At 40.4% G+C, this 16,872-nt stretch overlaps 1 protein-coding gene across 2 annotated transcripts in view; it reads left to right on the forward strand.

Annotated features, from left to right (window-relative positions):
• Nucleotides 1-463: 463 nt before the first annotated feature.
• Nucleotides 464-16,872, forward strand: part of ABCB7 (ATP binding cassette subfamily B member 7) — a 41,002-nt gene continuing 24,593 nt past the window's right edge. The window contains exons 1-5 of one of the 2 annotated variants that reach the window (XM_074601878.1): nucleotides 559-721; nucleotides 2,018-2,154; nucleotides 7,384-7,461; nucleotides 8,854-8,940; nucleotides 15,595-15,714. In XM_074601878.1, coding sequence (XP_074457979.1) covers nucleotides 8,875-8,940; nucleotides 15,595-15,714 — 186 coding nt within the window. In that variant the 5' untranslated portion in view covers nucleotides 559-721; nucleotides 2,018-2,154; nucleotides 7,384-7,461; nucleotides 8,854-8,874. Of the gene's footprint in view, nucleotides 722-2,017; nucleotides 2,155-7,383; nucleotides 7,462-8,853; nucleotides 8,941-15,594; nucleotides 15,715-16,872 lie in introns of both variants that reach the window. The other variant, XM_074601877.1, reaches the window with a different exon arrangement.

Below are 16,872 nucleotides of genomic sequence, written 5' to 3' on the forward strand. Positions count from 1 at the left end.
GGAGCGCTGAAGAAACCTTTACGTGATTAGAAATGCCACGCAGAGTTACAGCTTCCTCAACGACTCTGCATGCCAATCAGATAAGAGTACATAGCCCATTTTAAATGTAATCCACGGCACTTCTCTGTCTTCCTAAATTGGTGTTTAATTAGAGACCATGCTCTCGCTGCGTTATTCTGATCTCAAAGGAGCCACGGCTGAGCTGTGTTAGCCGAAGGAGTCCTCCGAGGCAGCTCACGGTTTAGCCCCGGGAAGGCCGTGGCATCCAGAGCTGTCTGTGTGTGGAGAGGTGCCCCGCCATTTTCGGATCGCACCTTCCACTCACGCCTCCGCGGGCCGCCCCACCGGGGCAGCCGCTCTGCGGGCTCTCCGAGACCTGCCCGGGCGGGACGTGTGCCAGCTCGGGCCCCTCTTCTCGCCTGACAGCCACAGCGGCGTCCGGCTGGCAGTAAGGACCGCCGCCATGGCGACCCGCCCCGCCTTCTCCTCAGGGCGGCCGGGAGACTCCGCCCCGCCGCCGCCCCACAATCCTCTGCTCTCCGGCCCTCGCAAGATGGCGCCGCTGGGGGCTCCGCGGAGCCTGGCGGCGGCCGCCTCCTGCAAGCGACGCCTGCTGGCCCTCGCCCTGCTGCGGCCTCCGGCGGCCGCCGCCGCCTGCGCGCAGGGCTGGCTTGCGGGGAGCGGGCGGTCGCGGGCTCGCGCGGCCCCGGGGAGCGGCCAGGTGCGTGGGGGGCGCCGGCCGAGGGCGGGCGGGCTGTGAGGGGCTGAGGAGGGGGTGCCGGGCCCCGCGGGGCTGCCGCCGCCGGCTCGCCCAGGGCGGCCGGTTTCGGCCTTGCCTTGCCCAGCCCAGTTGTCGGCGCTCGGGGCCCGGCGGAGGGGCCAGGGGGGCCGCCTCGCCCCCGGGAGGCCGCCCCGGCGGGGGAGCCCCTTGCCCTGGGGGGCCGTGGCCTGGTGGCCCCTGCGCAGCGGGTCGGGAGAGCGGCCTGGTCGTGGCTGGTAGTCCTGGGGCAAGTTTGGGCCCAGGCGACTTAAGGCCGAGCCTCTCCCTCCCTCCCTCGGGGTGGCGTTTAGGTGACCGCTCTGTCTGTGCCCGGCGTCCGAGCGTTTCATCCTCTCTCTGTGGGCAAGCGCTAAAAAACGTTCATCTAGAGGATAACATGCTGACAGCTAATTTTGCTGAAGGGAAATCGGAAGCGGGATTCTTTCTGTCAGCAGTGGAAGGCTGTGACGTGTTTCAGTGAATGATTTTTTTTGTTACAAGTAAAGAATTGAGTACATATCTCAAACTGAACGAGTCCAGCTTTCAATAATTCATATGCATTTTTCAAGTTGAGGGAAGGAAGTGTATCTCAAAAGACTGAGTGAATGAACTTTTTATGAAAGCTCTCAGATAGCTATTATTTCTGTTTGATAATAACCTTTCTTTTTATTCCTTCCCCCCCGCCCCCAGAGTACCGCTGTTTATGACTAGCTTTTTGTTGTCACCTGCCTTGATTAGCTGTCCCTGACAGGCAGAATTTTGTCATAGTCTATAGCCAAGTTCCTATTATTTAGTAGATGAGATGAGCAGGACTGAAGTAGTAAATTTTGGGGGTTTTTACTTTTGAAATTTATGCAAGATGGGAGGCTGAGAGTTGAAGTTGATGCAGAGCAAATATTTTTCCCCTGTATTTGGATGCATTAAAATATATCCAGGTACTCAGTGTTACCCAGTGTTCCTGGAAACTTACTTCAGATGGTAGTGAATTAACAACAGTATTATCATGGTGATGTATAGCAGTATTCATTATAATCCTGTTTTGCTTTTGAATGTTTTTATTTTCATGTGAGGATTGCCAGTCCTTGCTGATACGTTTTAATTGCCGCATGTTGCTAAATGTTGAGTTGCAGTAGATTTTCTGAACTAGAAAGCTAAGGCTATGTCTGTAGTACATATATGTGCTCATCTCTTTGGCCTTTTAGTTTCTAGGCATTTCTGTGTTAGAAAGTGGTCAATTTTACATGTCTTTTTTTACAGGCTGGTGATTTTTATTTCATTTCTGCATCAAGCTCTATTTGGATGAAAACTAATTCATTAAATGCACAAGCAAGATCTTACATTCTGTTAAATAAAAACTTTGTGCCACATTATGACGAATAGGCAACACAGTTTATGTAAGTGTTTGTGCAAATTTATTTTATTATTATCTAGCAGGAGGCTCAAACTAAATGTTCTAGAGTTTTTGGTTATAATGTCCTTCAAAATTTCAGGACTAGTTGACATGATTTTTTTTTTTAACATTTAATTAAATTTGGTGACAGAGGACAGTGCGTTGTCCTGTGATTTCAATTTCCTTTATTTTTTTTTTTTGCTCCTTCTCATTTTTCAGCTAGTTCAAGAAATATTGTGCCTGCGCCAACAGAAGTGACTGTCAGAAGTTGGCTAGGCACTTCAGCAGGTTGTATTTCAGAGTGATTAGCCATTGATTTTTTTAATTAGGTAATTCAGCTTTTTAAAAAACCTTCTGGGAGCAAGTATGTGCATCCTGTTTTAGTTTCAGTTATTTAATTATTTTGCTGTGTTTATGCACTAATGAGGACTGTAAAGATTTTAAATGGGCTTATTCCAAAAGCTTTTTTATATATCAAAAAAATGAAGAAATACACCTGGTTTTGCATTTAAAACAACTTAAGCTTGTTTGCCGTGGTCGGAAGCCGCATGCTTTGCGGTCATCTGGGAATAAGGTTTAATGAAAGTAGTGTTTTATAGTGTGTGTTCTCATGAAAGCCTCCGGGCCACTGGGTGATTGCACATCTTAGTATTTATGCGTTATTATGTGAGAAAGCTCTTATATTAACTTTATTGCTATTTTCTAGGTATCAAATACGGGTTAGATTTTGCACTAGCTTGTTGAATATAGCCAAGGTCAGTAGATGTGAAGTAAATGCCCGAGATCCAGTCTCTTTAGTCTCACATGGGATGGGAGCCTGGCAGGACCCAACCACTTGTGAAATCCAGATAGCTGGCTTTAATGGCATGTCTTCCCCAAAGGGTTCCTAAATAGTAAGGGCTTTCCTGGGAGGGCACACCTAATGTGACATGGTTACTTCTCACTGCTCTGGTAAAATCACTTTTGTGAGTAAAATTGACCGTACAGCCACGGTTCTGCATTTATTGATGTAACTACACAAACAGCAGAGGTTTGTGGCAGCTTAGCTGTGTCGGTCAGGAGTCATGCCTTTTACAGCTTGGACTGATAAACAGAATAGCCATAGCTTAATTCGTGAGGAAAAAATGTCGTTAAAGGAAGGAAAAACCTCTGGTGAAATAATGACTGTAAAAGCAAAGTTACTAACCGTTCCTGTTGAAAAAGATGATTTCAAACACTTGCTCGTCATCGTTCTACTCTGCTTTGCATCTGCGCAGTACTTGATCCCTGTCTTCATTGTTTCATATCAATTGTAAGCTTTTTTTTTAAGCTTAAAATTAATTGTAAGCTTAATTGTGTTATAATACAATATATGTATTTTCTGTGACATTTAATACAATGGAATTCAAATATAGTGGAGTTGTTTGGGTGCTGTTGCATTACAGATCCATGTCTTTCTTCCCTCACACTTGCATTTTTCAGTAGTTTTTATTCTTGCTTTTCTGAGTAATAAGATGTGTAACGTTTGTATCCTGGAGAGGAATATAGCTAAATTTGTGGAGGGGAAAAACAGGTGTCATAAATATTGTGGAACTGTGATCAGACTCCATTTCTTGGTATTGAGATCAGTTTGTATTTCCTTAAATGTAGCTCCTGCGGTTGGAATCAACAGGGTTCATTGTGTCAAACCTCCTGTTTGGAACTTACTGCTGAGTAGTAATAGACAGAATGGACATGTTGGATGTGGCTTGCTTGATAAGCTTTTTAAAGTAACCAAACGAAGACTGTATTTCTTTTCTAGGAAGCTTAGGGGTTTTTCGTAGAACAGCTTGCCCACATCCCAAATAAACACAATGGCAAATTCTGTTCAATCTAAAACTTAAATGGAAGAAAAATAGCATTTGACTGAAAAGGTCCAAAGCCTTTAACTAAGGGTAATGATTTTACTAGGAATCTGTGTGAGTCAAGAAATACCATGAGGGGTTTCTTTAAGAGAGAGCTTTGGCAGTTGTAGAAAGCACGGCTTTGTAAATTATTGTAAGTGTAACGGTACAAAATAGAAGAGACTATTTTATCCCCCCCTTGCATTATCTTGCCCTTCCAGCTGCCACGTAACATGTGATAAAGAGCATGTTCTTTTCCATAATTTAATAATATCCCTTGCTCTGGAACTGGTTGTAAGAGAAGTTTCAGGTATTTTCGTTAAATTTATTTATTTAATGTTTTACCTGAAGCCTGGTCTGTTCTGTAAAATTATGCTGATGGTTTTTTTGTTGGCGGTGTTTGTTTTTTTTGTTTCGTTTTTTACCAAGACAAGCCATATGTGTATTAGTTGGATGTTATGGGGAAAACCCCTCAAGATATCTTTTTGTTAACCTTCTTGGTTTCATTTGCTCTGAGTATGGGTACGGAGCAATTGCACGTTGGCCGTTGTTAAATGTAACTCCAGTTAAGTTCATATTGTTCACATTGGTGACCCTTTAGTCTATATTTATACCAGAGTATTTTCACCTTTTCTCTCATCTTTCTCTGCTCTTTCCTATTCATCTTTTCGTTTTGCTTTGCAAACTCAGCAAAATTAACAGTGGGACTTGAATACTGCACAGGTACTTGAATCCTGCCTTCAGTTATCTTTTCTGTTATGGTTAGTTTAAAAAAAAACACCCCCATTGAATTAGTGCAGTACGTCTGGAACAGCACGTAACATACTCCAGAGAGAAGCCTCTAACTGTGTTTTTGACCTTGTGCAAATGTGTTGTTTGTTTGCATTTATAGTATTCAAACTACCACCAACAGTCATGACACTTCAGCAATATGACTTTTATGTGCAATCAGTACTAGACATCTGTTTCATCCTTTACAGTATATAGAATCATACCCAAAAATACATTAAAAGAACATAATGCTGCAGAGTCAGGCATTCAGAAGTTAGGAAATGCCAGAGTTATTGTTCCCTGCATAATTTCTTAAATTCAGAAATACGCAGAACTCGTTCCTGCTCCTTTAAAGCAATAACCTGCTGCTTTGATCTGTTGCAATAAGGTCCAAGTACGCCTTTCCTTTGTAGTCTTAGCTCTATTGGGAAAGACTTGTACTGAGGGAAAGTGGAGTCCCAAGTCTGCCCGCAGGGTGTGTGGAGAGTGACAGGGTAAGCTTCAGTCCCACTCATTTGGGCAGTTTTACTAATAGTGCTATGATGGCCGGAGGGCTTATCAGTGAGGTGCATTGTTCACCTTGTTTAATTCTTTATTTCTTTGCTGAGACTTGGTTTTTAGTAGGAGCTTGGGAGAGCACTGAAACCACCAGTCTTTCAGGCTCAAGGCTGAAAATAAGAACTTAAGTCTTCCTGTGTACCCTGTGCAAATCCTTTCATCTCTTTGCTGTATTCATCTCTTAACCTCGTGACAGTTTATAGCTTCAGTCAAGTAAGTGGGCTATCTAATGCAGTAATTGAGACCAGATCTGCTGGTGTTTCAGTAGATGCTGAGGGTTTCAACATGCTGACTGTGCCGTAGGAGACAGGAACTCGGTCTCATTGGTGAGAATGTAGGGCTTGTTGGTATTAAGCCTCTCAGCCTGGGTCGTGTCTCTGCTATAGATTCTAAATTTTCATAGTTGAGTCCATACTTCTGAATGGCTTCTGGCTGGTGAAGCAGGTGAAGTTGTATTGATACAACTGTCTTTGCTGAATTAGAGAACACTGCTGCCTTTTGTATGGGTTTGTACAACTTAATTTGGTGTTGGGTTCTAGGTACTTCCAGCTGCCACGATGGTGGTTACTGCTAGGAGTGCTCTTCCATGTTGGTGGGAACTGTTATCCAAAATAACTGTGCCTTTGTAAGGATTACGGTAATTTGCAGCAACTTGGGATGTGCTGAGGCATCTTGAAGTCCTTCTCTTTTTCCATTATATTTTGAAACTGTTGCTGTTCGTGTGGAGAGCATTTTAGTTTAGGTGGAATCATCTGTGCTGACATGAAACTGTAGTTACAAGTGTATCTGCAATTAAGTGCTTTATAAATGCAGCTCCTTCATTTAACCCAGGTCTTGGAATCATCAGGGCAGATCACCCAGGCCAGTTAGCTCTAAGTGCACACTGTACAGTTCTCATGTTTAGTCTTTTTCTGTGTGTAATGTCATATAATGGAAATGTTTGAAATAAGCAGGTCCCATGTGCTGAATTCTGGGGGAGTGATCTTAATTTTCTTAAAACTGAGTAAATTATAACTTACGGTATGTGTCTTAGGACAAGAGCAAAGGATTGTTTAAGGCAAGGTATAAAATATGTAATGGTGGTGCTGCTGTTTGTGAAGGTTACAAATACTCTTTTTTTATGATCAAGATAATTTTTTTTTCCTTTTTGATGTTTGTTCTTTGCCTTGGGCTGATGAGCTGTTCTTTCACTATTTTGCTCAGTGGTAGTGATTTTTATATAGTGTGAGGTGTATGGTTAATATTGCAACAGAGCAGTGAAGGATTTAATAGTGAATGTGTCAAAAATGATGTGGCACCATCGTTGCTAACCACAAGAGAGGTCCCTGTTTTGCCGCTGGGGAAGCACTGCCAACTAGTCCATCTAGGGAAAATAAATGGTCCTTTGAAACTCTTATGGAAAATTAATTGCTTTCAATGTAACATGTAAAGCATGCTATGGCTGGTGCCAGCAGTGTATTTATTAAAGATGCATTTATGATGTGTGAATATTGGGTATCTTGTGTCCTGCCTACCTAAAACTTGTAGTCAGCCATGCTCTAATTTCCGATAGTCCCAGTGCTTCCCAGTCAAGAGCTGTAGCTTTGATTAGCCTTGTGGTCTCTGAGACAAGCATGGCATGAGCCGAGCTAAGAGGAATTGGAAATGGCAGCACCTATAAGCATAAGAATAACATAATGAAAAACAGAACAAAAGAATATTTGAAAGAAGTCAGAAGACAACCTGTGAGAAAATTAAAATGAGAGGAAAGGGAAAACTTTGGGCTTTCATGGTACAAAAGAAATGAAGTCTGATGGGAGTGGGGATTCAGGGAAGGGAAAGGTTCATTGTCACTTAGCATTTTTAATGGTTGAATGTAATTATTTTACAGCTGCTCCCCACCAGTTTTCTTTTTCTGTGGTCAGTTGTTAAAAACCAAAGCCATCTGCCTTGTTTTCATGTTATGCTTGCTTACATAAACTAGATTAATATTCTCTGAATGTGAAGTTCATGTTCTACTTGACTCCATTTTCACTTTTTTTTACCCCCTCTTTATTCTGTAGATTCCACCGATCTGCAAGCAAAGATCATGGCACATTCTGGGGGGAGATTATTCAAGGCCGTTATTAGAGGCTTCAGAGGTAGGTATACATTGTTTTTCTTCCTACTTGCAGGTCAGGGGAAACTCGAGTCCTGGAACGTCTTTCAGTTCAGTCTGCTGGGTTTTTTCTCATTTCGCTATTTATGGTTTTGAGGTGCAGCAAGTTATGTTTCTGCCTCTAGAAAAGGAGATAACTTTGCTTAGAAGCTCCAGACTGTTGCACTCTCCTCAGGAAGTCTTTTTCAATCTCTAGAAACTAATGATAATATGGTAACTTACAAAGAATAGCTCTTAAAAATGTAGGTTTTCTGTGTTGATACTTAGATTCATGTTGTCAGGCATAGAAAATACCAATGCATAGAAAGTTGTGAGTCTTCCTTGAGTATGTAGAGCTTTATTACTTCAAAATTCTGCTTAGGTTGTGGAATATCAAGAAACATGGAAACTTATTCTCGTAATTCTGAGTGCCGGGATGTCAGGCTCTTATTCCTATGAGGTCTACTTGCCTTAACGCTAATGAAAATATAAGGAAGATGCTTTTTTTTTCTATTCATGGAATAATTATGACACATTTCTAAGTAACATGCTTTGCTTGAATGAAGCTAGGAAATGTTTTTGTCTTGTTTTTTTTTATTATAAAAAAAATAGTCACATGTAGAACTGACTTAAGCAGCTAACATCTTTTGAGGGTCATTGGGACTTCAAAGCATGAAAAAGGCACTTTGAAATTGAACTTGCAGAAACGCCTAGTGGTAGTGAGCTATTATTTTTTTAGTACATCTGTGTGCATTAATAAATTCAGAATTTTTCTCTGCATTTATTCAGCATGGAATCTTGGCCACATGCTGAGAGAAGTGAGCGTTTGTTTTTAAAAAGCAGGTTCTTCTCCTAACTGCATCTGTACATGTTGTACATGGATTGCAGCAGGGGCTCTGGACCAGGTTAACTTGTACCTGTCATATGGCACCAGTGGGCTGTTCTCATCCTGATGGGGAAGAGGAGCGTGAAGCGGATTTATCTATTCATTTTGCCCTCAAGTTACTCTTTACATACATGGAAAAAGTATTATTGCTTAAGTGTGTTACACTTTATATATTAATGTGCCTGAGTATGGTTATCTTCCAAAACCTCACTTTCTTTTTTATGTTCTTTAGTACACTTTTCAGTTTTTAGGTGTCCTTTTAACTGAAATATTTAAGGCTCTGTTATCTTTACCTCCTGGCTGCTTGGAACATGCTCTTTACTGTACTGCTAGAATTATAGTCCCCTAAGCAAAGCAAGGTTTTTAGAGAGAGGTAATATCTTCTGTTAAAGCAAGCTGATACAGTTGGAGAATGAGGGAGGGAAAACACACCAGTAGTTCTTCTTTCGGTTGGCTTTTACATGCATGTTTCCTGAGGTTCCTGCAAATTGACTTTTCATTTTCACACAGATTCTCCCGAGGTGGCGACTGATGGAAAAGAGAATGTGTTGGCATGGTCATGCAGGTGGAGGGCTTCACACAGATCCAAAGGAAGGGGTAAAAAAAAGTTTAATTACTATTGCTTTTTAAAAAAAAAAGGTGATCAGCTTCCCTCCCCCCCCCCCCCCCCCCCCCCCCCCCCCCCCCCGCAAAAAAAAAAGAAACTGAAGACCCCAAGCAGCAATTTGTGAAAAACTGTGTTGGTAGATATGTGAATACTGTAGTGGAGTAGATACTGTTTAATTGTTGAGGTAGGCTTACTAGCCCTTAAATCACCAAATATTTGTAATAACTGGGTTGAAGTGCTTCAGTTGTTTTATTAAAAATACGATCTTAGTGTCACACACTCCTTTGAAATTGGCCTGTGTTCTGTTAGATGTTTTTCATGGAAAGTATGTTCCATTGTAATTTATTGTGGTTTGTTGTTCTTGTTTGTGACTTTATATTTCCCTGTGACTTGGCATTCAGGATAGTAGAAATCCGCTTGTGGATACAAATTAGTGTGTCAGTTGGTAAAATTGCACTTGAAGCCGGCGGGGGGAGAGAATTAATTAAGCTGCAAGTATTTTTACTTGGATTTAATGTTAATGCACATGATATATTTTGACTATATTTATATCCAGGAAGCATATGTTTAAATAATTATGATAGGTATGTAAGGAGAAGCAATGTCTTTTATTAGACCAAATGATTACGGTTAGAAAATGAGGCAAGCTTTTGGTTAGAAAAGCACAATATAAACTTTGCATGATTAAAATTGCAAAATTACAGCTCTTGAGTTTATGTAACTTTCATTTTCTCGCTTCCTGTGCAAACTTACTCTGATGCTTTGTGTATTTGCAGAATGTTTCTGTGTGATGATTTCAACTTGTTCAAACTTGAGTGGGATCTTACTAAAACTAGTGAAGACCATGTTGCTGACAAACTAAATTGCAGTGCAGAATCCAGGTCTTTCAGGGCTGGTTTGCTCCTGCTTAACTGTTCTGACGATGTCTTTCCTACAGCCTCATTTGTAAAGAAACCGAAGAGTTAAACATAGGATTTCCTCGTAAATTTTCATCTGAGAGTTGTCCCTTCATTGAATCCAAACCTGTTCTTGTTACTGGCAGAGTCAGGAGAAATGTTACCAAAACTTATGCTTTGGTAGGAAGAGGGGATTTCATAACCTAAAGTATAGTCAGTTTCTTTTAGCAAACATCTGTGATCTTTTCTGCATAAAGCATGGGGGGAAACACAATAATTTGACCTTTTCCATCAGTGGTACTGCTGGCTTTGCATGTAACATTAACTTTAGACTAATTTTAAGACCCTCCTTGCAACACGTATGGGCTCTTCCAAAGATTTCCTAGGTAAAACAGACGTTAAAGCTAGCAGACTATCCTCCGTGTTTACCCTAATTATGTATGTTATGGAATATAATTATTACTGATTGTATTTCTCCTGTAAATGGGAGGAGAATATTATCCCCTGTGTTGTCACTCTGGTGGTCACGCATCTCTTGGGCTTGATTATTTGTTCTTGGGGATTTTTTCATACCAGGATTTCTGTTCACCTGGGTATGTTGATTGTCTGAATGTTTCCTGTTTGCCGTCACAACTTAATTTTTCACAAGTCCATGGAAAAGATTTTTTTGTATATACATAGAATGAATTCAGCCTTATATGATTCAGTTGCAAATCCATTTCACAGACTCAGCTTCACAACTGACCTATCTTCAAAATACCACAAGTGGCTGTTTATGCTTTCTTTAAAAAGCTGTTTCCTGAAATGCAGATGTTTAACTGAATCCCTTTGTATGTGATGGGCAAGTTCCAGGACAAATCTATTTAATCATTGTAGGTATTACATGTTTAATTATCATGTATTTTCTTTAGAGTTATTACTTTCCTGAGGTCTACAGTTTTGCATCATTCATAAGCTTTAAATTTCAGGATTTTCTCTGATCAGAAAGGAAGAGGAAGGTTCTGTTTACCAAATCATTAGCCATGTTAAAGGATGGTGGATGCTCGTTAAAGTTAGAACTCCCCTGGAATGTTAGCCAGAAGTTTTGATGCCAGCTGATATTTCTTTGGTCTGCTAGGCACTGTAAATATTCCAGTGGCATGTTCCTGTTACTTGCAGTTATTCTTGTATAAGCCAGTCCCATGACTTTTTTTATTCCAATAAATGGAGCTATAATGTAGTTAATATAGGACAATGTCAGTTAAGGCGGTTGTCTGTCTAAACAAATATTGGCTGTTAAGGATCATCCAGGAGAAAGCAGCAAGAATTAGCTGTAGATGAAGTGAAATGTGTGAAGAGTGGAAAAAACAAAGAGTAACATTGGGTGTGAAAGCCAAGAGGTTCTCAGCAAAAATGAAGGGAAGGAAATCTGCTGCTATGCACTTCTATTCAGTGTGTAAAAGTACTGCTACCCAGTTTACCGTATGAGAATTTTTTCCTCCTAGGATTACGCTTTTAGGAAAACATGTCAGCTATATTACACCCTTCTCTCTTCCAAAATTTTTTTGACAAACCAACCTCTTCATTCTGGAAACTGCCTTTGAGACTGATGTTTTAAATTGTCCCTTTTATAGCAGCTTCAGGGGATACAGAACTAAAGATAAACACAGAGTATGAAGGGCACATTACCTTCATCTCACAGTAACTAGGAGAGAAGCTTGCACACCTGTTTGTTACAAAATAAATTTTACTTGCAGCAGTGGCTGAATACTGAAACAGAAAACATTTTTTGTTCTTTACCACCTTTTGATTTATTTTTTTTTATGTGTTAATCGTTTGTGCACAGAATAGACAGGAATAAAACCAGTGGTGCCTGACTTGTTGTTAAGCAGACATATATTACTTCCTTATGGCAAGATTGATAGTCACAATGGAGCCCTGACAATTAGCCTTCCCCTGCCACCATTTCACTTGGTTGCTACTTAGTTTGCTAGTCGTTGCTTGCCTTCTGTGAGGGATGGATTTTATAAAGACAGAAGACTTAAGTACTTTTTTCCCCAAAGTTTGGAAGGAAAATTCAAGCCCAAGTTTGGCTTTTATTTAAGCTGATAAGGCAACTGAAAAAAGAATCCTGCCTCCTTCCTCGTCTTGGTGTTTTGCTACATAAGATTAGATAATAGGATTTGGGTTAGATGTCAGGAAGAAATCCTTTGCTGTGAGGGTGGTGAGCCCCTGGCCCAGGTTGCCCAGAGAAGCTGTGGCTGCCCCATCCCTGGAGGGGTTCAAGGCCAGGTTGGACGGGGCTCTGAGCAACCTGGGCTGGTGGGAGGTGTCCCTGCCCAGGGCAGGGGGTGGCACTGGGTGGTCCTTAAGGTCCCTTCCAACCCAAACCACTCTATGGTTCTAAGTCACTGTGTGGTCAGATGGTGAGATAGTGTGAAGTGATCTAGCTGAAAAATAGCGTGTCTGAATGGTGGGAACACGCGATCCCTTAACTTCCCAAACAGCTACTGCTGCTTCACTCACAGCAAGCTGCATATCATGGATTTAAACAATCTAAATGCCTTCTGCTATAAAAATAAGTAAGTTCTGTTCTCAGCCATGCTTTTTCTCATGCTACTGAATCTGTAGGTTTATCTGACTCTCTTTACTGAGACAAAACCCTGCAACAAACACTGAAGAGTTTTCTGCCGGTTTCATAGACTGGACGAGTTTATCAAGGTGTTTCACGTGCTCCAGAGGTGGTGGGAGAAAAGGGCTGGGACTGTAAAACTGAGTGCTGCAAAGAGAGGAGAGAGCAGGGGAGGAAGCCAGCTGTTAGTGGTTTGGAGAATAAGCTTGTGCAGATGTAAGGCAGCTTGTGCTGGTACAATAAAGAGGATGATGGAGCTTAAATGCAAGTCAAACGACCGTTTTCTTCCATCATGCTTCTGATAGCTCAGCATCCTGGCATAGGCTTTATCCATAAAGTCACGGCGTCAGACCAGTGAATGCTTTGCGGTATTCAGTAATCTTGGAAATAGTGAAGAGGAATGTTGGCGGTCTTTTTCCCCCTTTCAGGTATTTTAAAAGGTCTGGAACCTTGATGGGATGGGGGGAGCATGAAGATGGTCAATATTAATTTCTTTGCAAATAGTCTTCAGTATTTGGTAGTGCATTTTAAAAACATGCTGCATTCAAAAAGGAGAAAAGGCTTTTTTTCTTTGCTCCCTGCTATATTAGATTTATAATACTTTTCCGTCCATTCCTTCCATTTCTGTAAAAATAAGCTGTGGAAGAAAATCTAAAACATTACTGCCACTTAAAAGGAGGTAAAATAAATGCATCTCTTGACCTTTTCATATGCCACAGAGAATCAAAAGAGGGCCCGAGTCCATTAAACAGATTGCTCATTTTAGTTCTTAATGTTGCCACTTGCATACTTAAATCATTTTCAACTCATGTTTCTGTACAACAGTAACATTTATTTCATGGTAAACTTTGATGTAATGTGTGTGCATTTTGCATCTCCTTTGATATTTCTTCTTGTTCCTTTGCAAGGCCTTTGGCAAATGGCTGGCTGCCTTCTGACTCTTTTTTCTGAAGGGGCTTCAGTTGCCGTTCAGAGCCATGACGAAACAGAAATAGATTCCTTGTTTGCTGCCAATGTATTTCGTTCTTTTTGATAGCTTTTCTGTGCAAAGTCTGACTAGCCAATAGCAACATATAATTAGAACTGCTCTAGTTGCACTAGTATCTTTTGTGTTAATGTGATACCATTTTTTTTAACTTCCTTTTAACCTGTAAGTGGTGATCAAAGATATTTTCCGAGTGTTTGAATGGCTATTTATGCGTATCCTTGGCTCAAATGGAAAGATTCATGTATATTCCGTAGCAGGTACCTCCATATCCTGAATGGGTAGGACAGAACAGAAACAGTTTTGCGTCCTTTCTTCACTTATGAATCTTCCATATATCCATTTTTTAAAAGTTGTTTGAAATGTGCTTATACGGTGTAATGCTCCAGTACATTTGCAATTGTTGACAAAATGAAATATCTCTTCCCCTTTGGCTTCCTTTGAAGCTATGACTGGAAACACTGAGATGAATTTTCTGGTGCTTTTAAAAGCTTACATTTCTAGGACTGGCTGCCCTGGTTGCCTCAGCAATCTTACCTTTTAACAGAACTCTCCTTTCTTGCTCATTCACACTAGACCTTCACCGAGAATTTCTATTCTAATTTGTTTTATCCTCAAAGTTGAGGAGCGAGCATTTGAAGTACGCTGTCAAGTGAGGCAAACATTAAAATATATTGTAAAACTCCCCCTTTCTCCTCACTTACATAATGAAAAGTCATCTTTAAAAGGTGTGGACTAACTTTTTGTCCCCCCCCCCCCCCACAACAAAAATGTTGCCTGACATGGAGAGATTAGCTGCTAGTTGCTGCTCTTCTTTTGAATTTAGATAACCTTCATATCTTTGAAGTTAAGCCCAGGGTAGCCAACACAGAAAAAGGAGTTGTTGATGCTTGTGCTGTATGTTACTGCACGTGCTGTTACTCTTCTTTGAGTAGCGTGGCTTAGGCTTCAGATGATATATTTAGCTTGGGAGTTTAGTGGACTGTATCTCAACTGTAAGTGTTACAGACATCTATCCATCTGTAAAATAACCTATATTTCTGTAAAAAATACAACCACCAAAACCAACAACAACAATAAAAATCCCAAACGAAAATCCTCAAAAAACCCAAACGAAAAAAGGTAATATTTCTCAAGAAGGCTTGTTAACTGAATTATGGTCTTGTTCAGAGGAAAATCTGAGGTTTGGAGAAGGAGAACCGATTTCAAGAAGTCATTAAAAAGTGACATAATCAGTTAAGCTAACGTGTGGCCATGTACATCTTCTACCTCATGAAGCCTGATTACCTGACTTCAAGGGCCATTCTGTTAAATGACGTGGTGACATTGGAAGCTGAGTTAAGGCCACTGGAATCGTTTTCTTGCTGGTTATCATAACTTCATTGGGCACCCATTGAAGTACGACCTTTTGGGTTCCTGAAAACAGGCCCTAAAAGATATGGTCAGAATAAGAGTATGTCTTACTTTTCAGCAAGGGTTCTAAGATGACCAAAAAATTGTGAAAGCGATTGTTGGAAATGATTAAATTTGTAATAATGTGACCAAGTCATGTGAGCTGAAATTTATATTCAGTTCAATTTGTACATGAGCATAAGCATTCAGTTCCAGAGATTTGTTCCAGTTGCTATAATGCTAGTGGTATTTTTTTAATACTGTATTCTATTGTGACTCGCTGAATTTTCTCCAAACCACTTCTGTTTATTGTAGACCTTTCAGACTTGCTTCTTCACTGAGTTCTTTGTTACTAGATTATTTTGGTTTATTTTTTGCATTTTGTACAGAGATCTTGAGAAGATAAAAAAAGAAGGGTCAGTTTATTTGTTCTGTGAAGTATTTCAGCTGTGGTGACTTGTGGCTTTCTCTGTGCTCCATTTACAGCTAGCTATACTTGCACTCTTGAGGGCATGTGAATTAAGAACAATTCATCTGTTTTATCAGCGTGTCATGGATATAAACCTAGAAATTTACAACTTGAAATTTTACGATGTAGTTCTAATCTCAAACATTGTGAAGTGTCTATTTGATAGTGTCTGCCTATCAAATAAAATATAGAAGTGATCCAAATTTATAAAATTCATTCTTATTTATACTGTTACTTTGCTTCTTGGGATCTCTTTGTAATTGGGATGCCTTTGTTTGTTCTTTCCGGTAGCTGAAGGAGATCGATGCCAAAAAGATTATCAGAGCAATGTTGTCTTATGTGTGGCCCAAAGACAGACCAGACCTGCGAGCCAGAGTAGCCATATCTCTGGGGTTCTTAGCAAGTGCAAAGGTAAGAACAGATGCTTCATTCTACTGTGATAGTTACTGTTCCTCTGGAGTTCATATAAGGAATTATTTCCTTTTTTATTATTTAAAGGCTTTTGCAATCTTAAGATGTCTGTTTCCTGTATGAGGAAAATGTAGTATTAGGAAATAATAGCTTGGGGTTTCTTAACGGGATGTCATATGCATGTGTGTGGTTGGGGAGATGATGATGACCAGAATTTTTATTTCCAGTGCTCGTATTAGTTTAGTCCAGGATTTTCCATTGCCGATTAATCATTTACATCATAAGTTATGGGAAATGGGAGTTCAAGGTTGCTTACAGATCTCTTCTTGTGTGGCGCTGTGTCTGTCAAATGGGATTTCTTCAAGGTCCTGTGTCCGTTCTCAGCTCTGAACTTGAGCAATGTGGTGGTGTCCACTCGCGGCTCTTGCTGTGCTATGGAAAAGGGGATTTGAGCGCCGGTCTCTTCTTGATCTTTCTCTGTGGGATGACGGTGGAATTCCTGTTATTTCAGGGACTCCTCTGGTGTCCTAATGTGAAAGAATTTGTATAACTTGCTTTTAATATTGAACCATGCTTTCATTCAAATGGTTTTTCTTGTAGTCATTTAATTATGAAATGGAGAGTTGCTCTTACCTTTACTTCATTGTGTGAAAGGATCTCATACTCTTGCCTGCAATAAAACTAGTGTTTATGTGTTTTTAGAAAGAAATGGGCATGCAAAAGCTTTCTGCAGGTTAATGGAGAATATAATTTAAATTTTGTGCAAACATTGTTGAAATCGTTCAGAAGAGCAAATGTTAACTTTGTGCAAAAAACTTTTGCTTCAGGGAAAAAAAAAGATGGCAAAATATTGGGAGTAAATTTTGTAAGTTTCAGTGAGACATAGGGCTCAACTGAGTTGCTTTTTTGGCATTTTTTTTACCAAATGTAAAGCTAATACTAGTATCTTGCTGGGATAAGCTAAAGTAGGTACTACTTAGCAATGAGTTTTAGCACTTAATTCGCATTTAGCACCATTGCCATGTTACGAAAAGAGGGAAGAAGCAAATTTGAGCTATGTAGGTGATAAAAGAAGAGTAGTTGGAAGAGAAATGTGCTCATTTATTTGAGCTGAAGAGGAAAGGCCAATCTTTTGGTGTATAGCTCTTTCTCCCGAGC

This window comes from Larus michahellis, chromosome 9, assembly GCF_964199755.1.
Source record: "Larus michahellis chromosome 9, bLarMic1.1, whole genome shotgun sequence".
Classification (NCBI taxonomy): Eukaryota; Metazoa; Chordata; class Aves; order Charadriiformes; family Laridae; genus Larus; species Larus michahellis.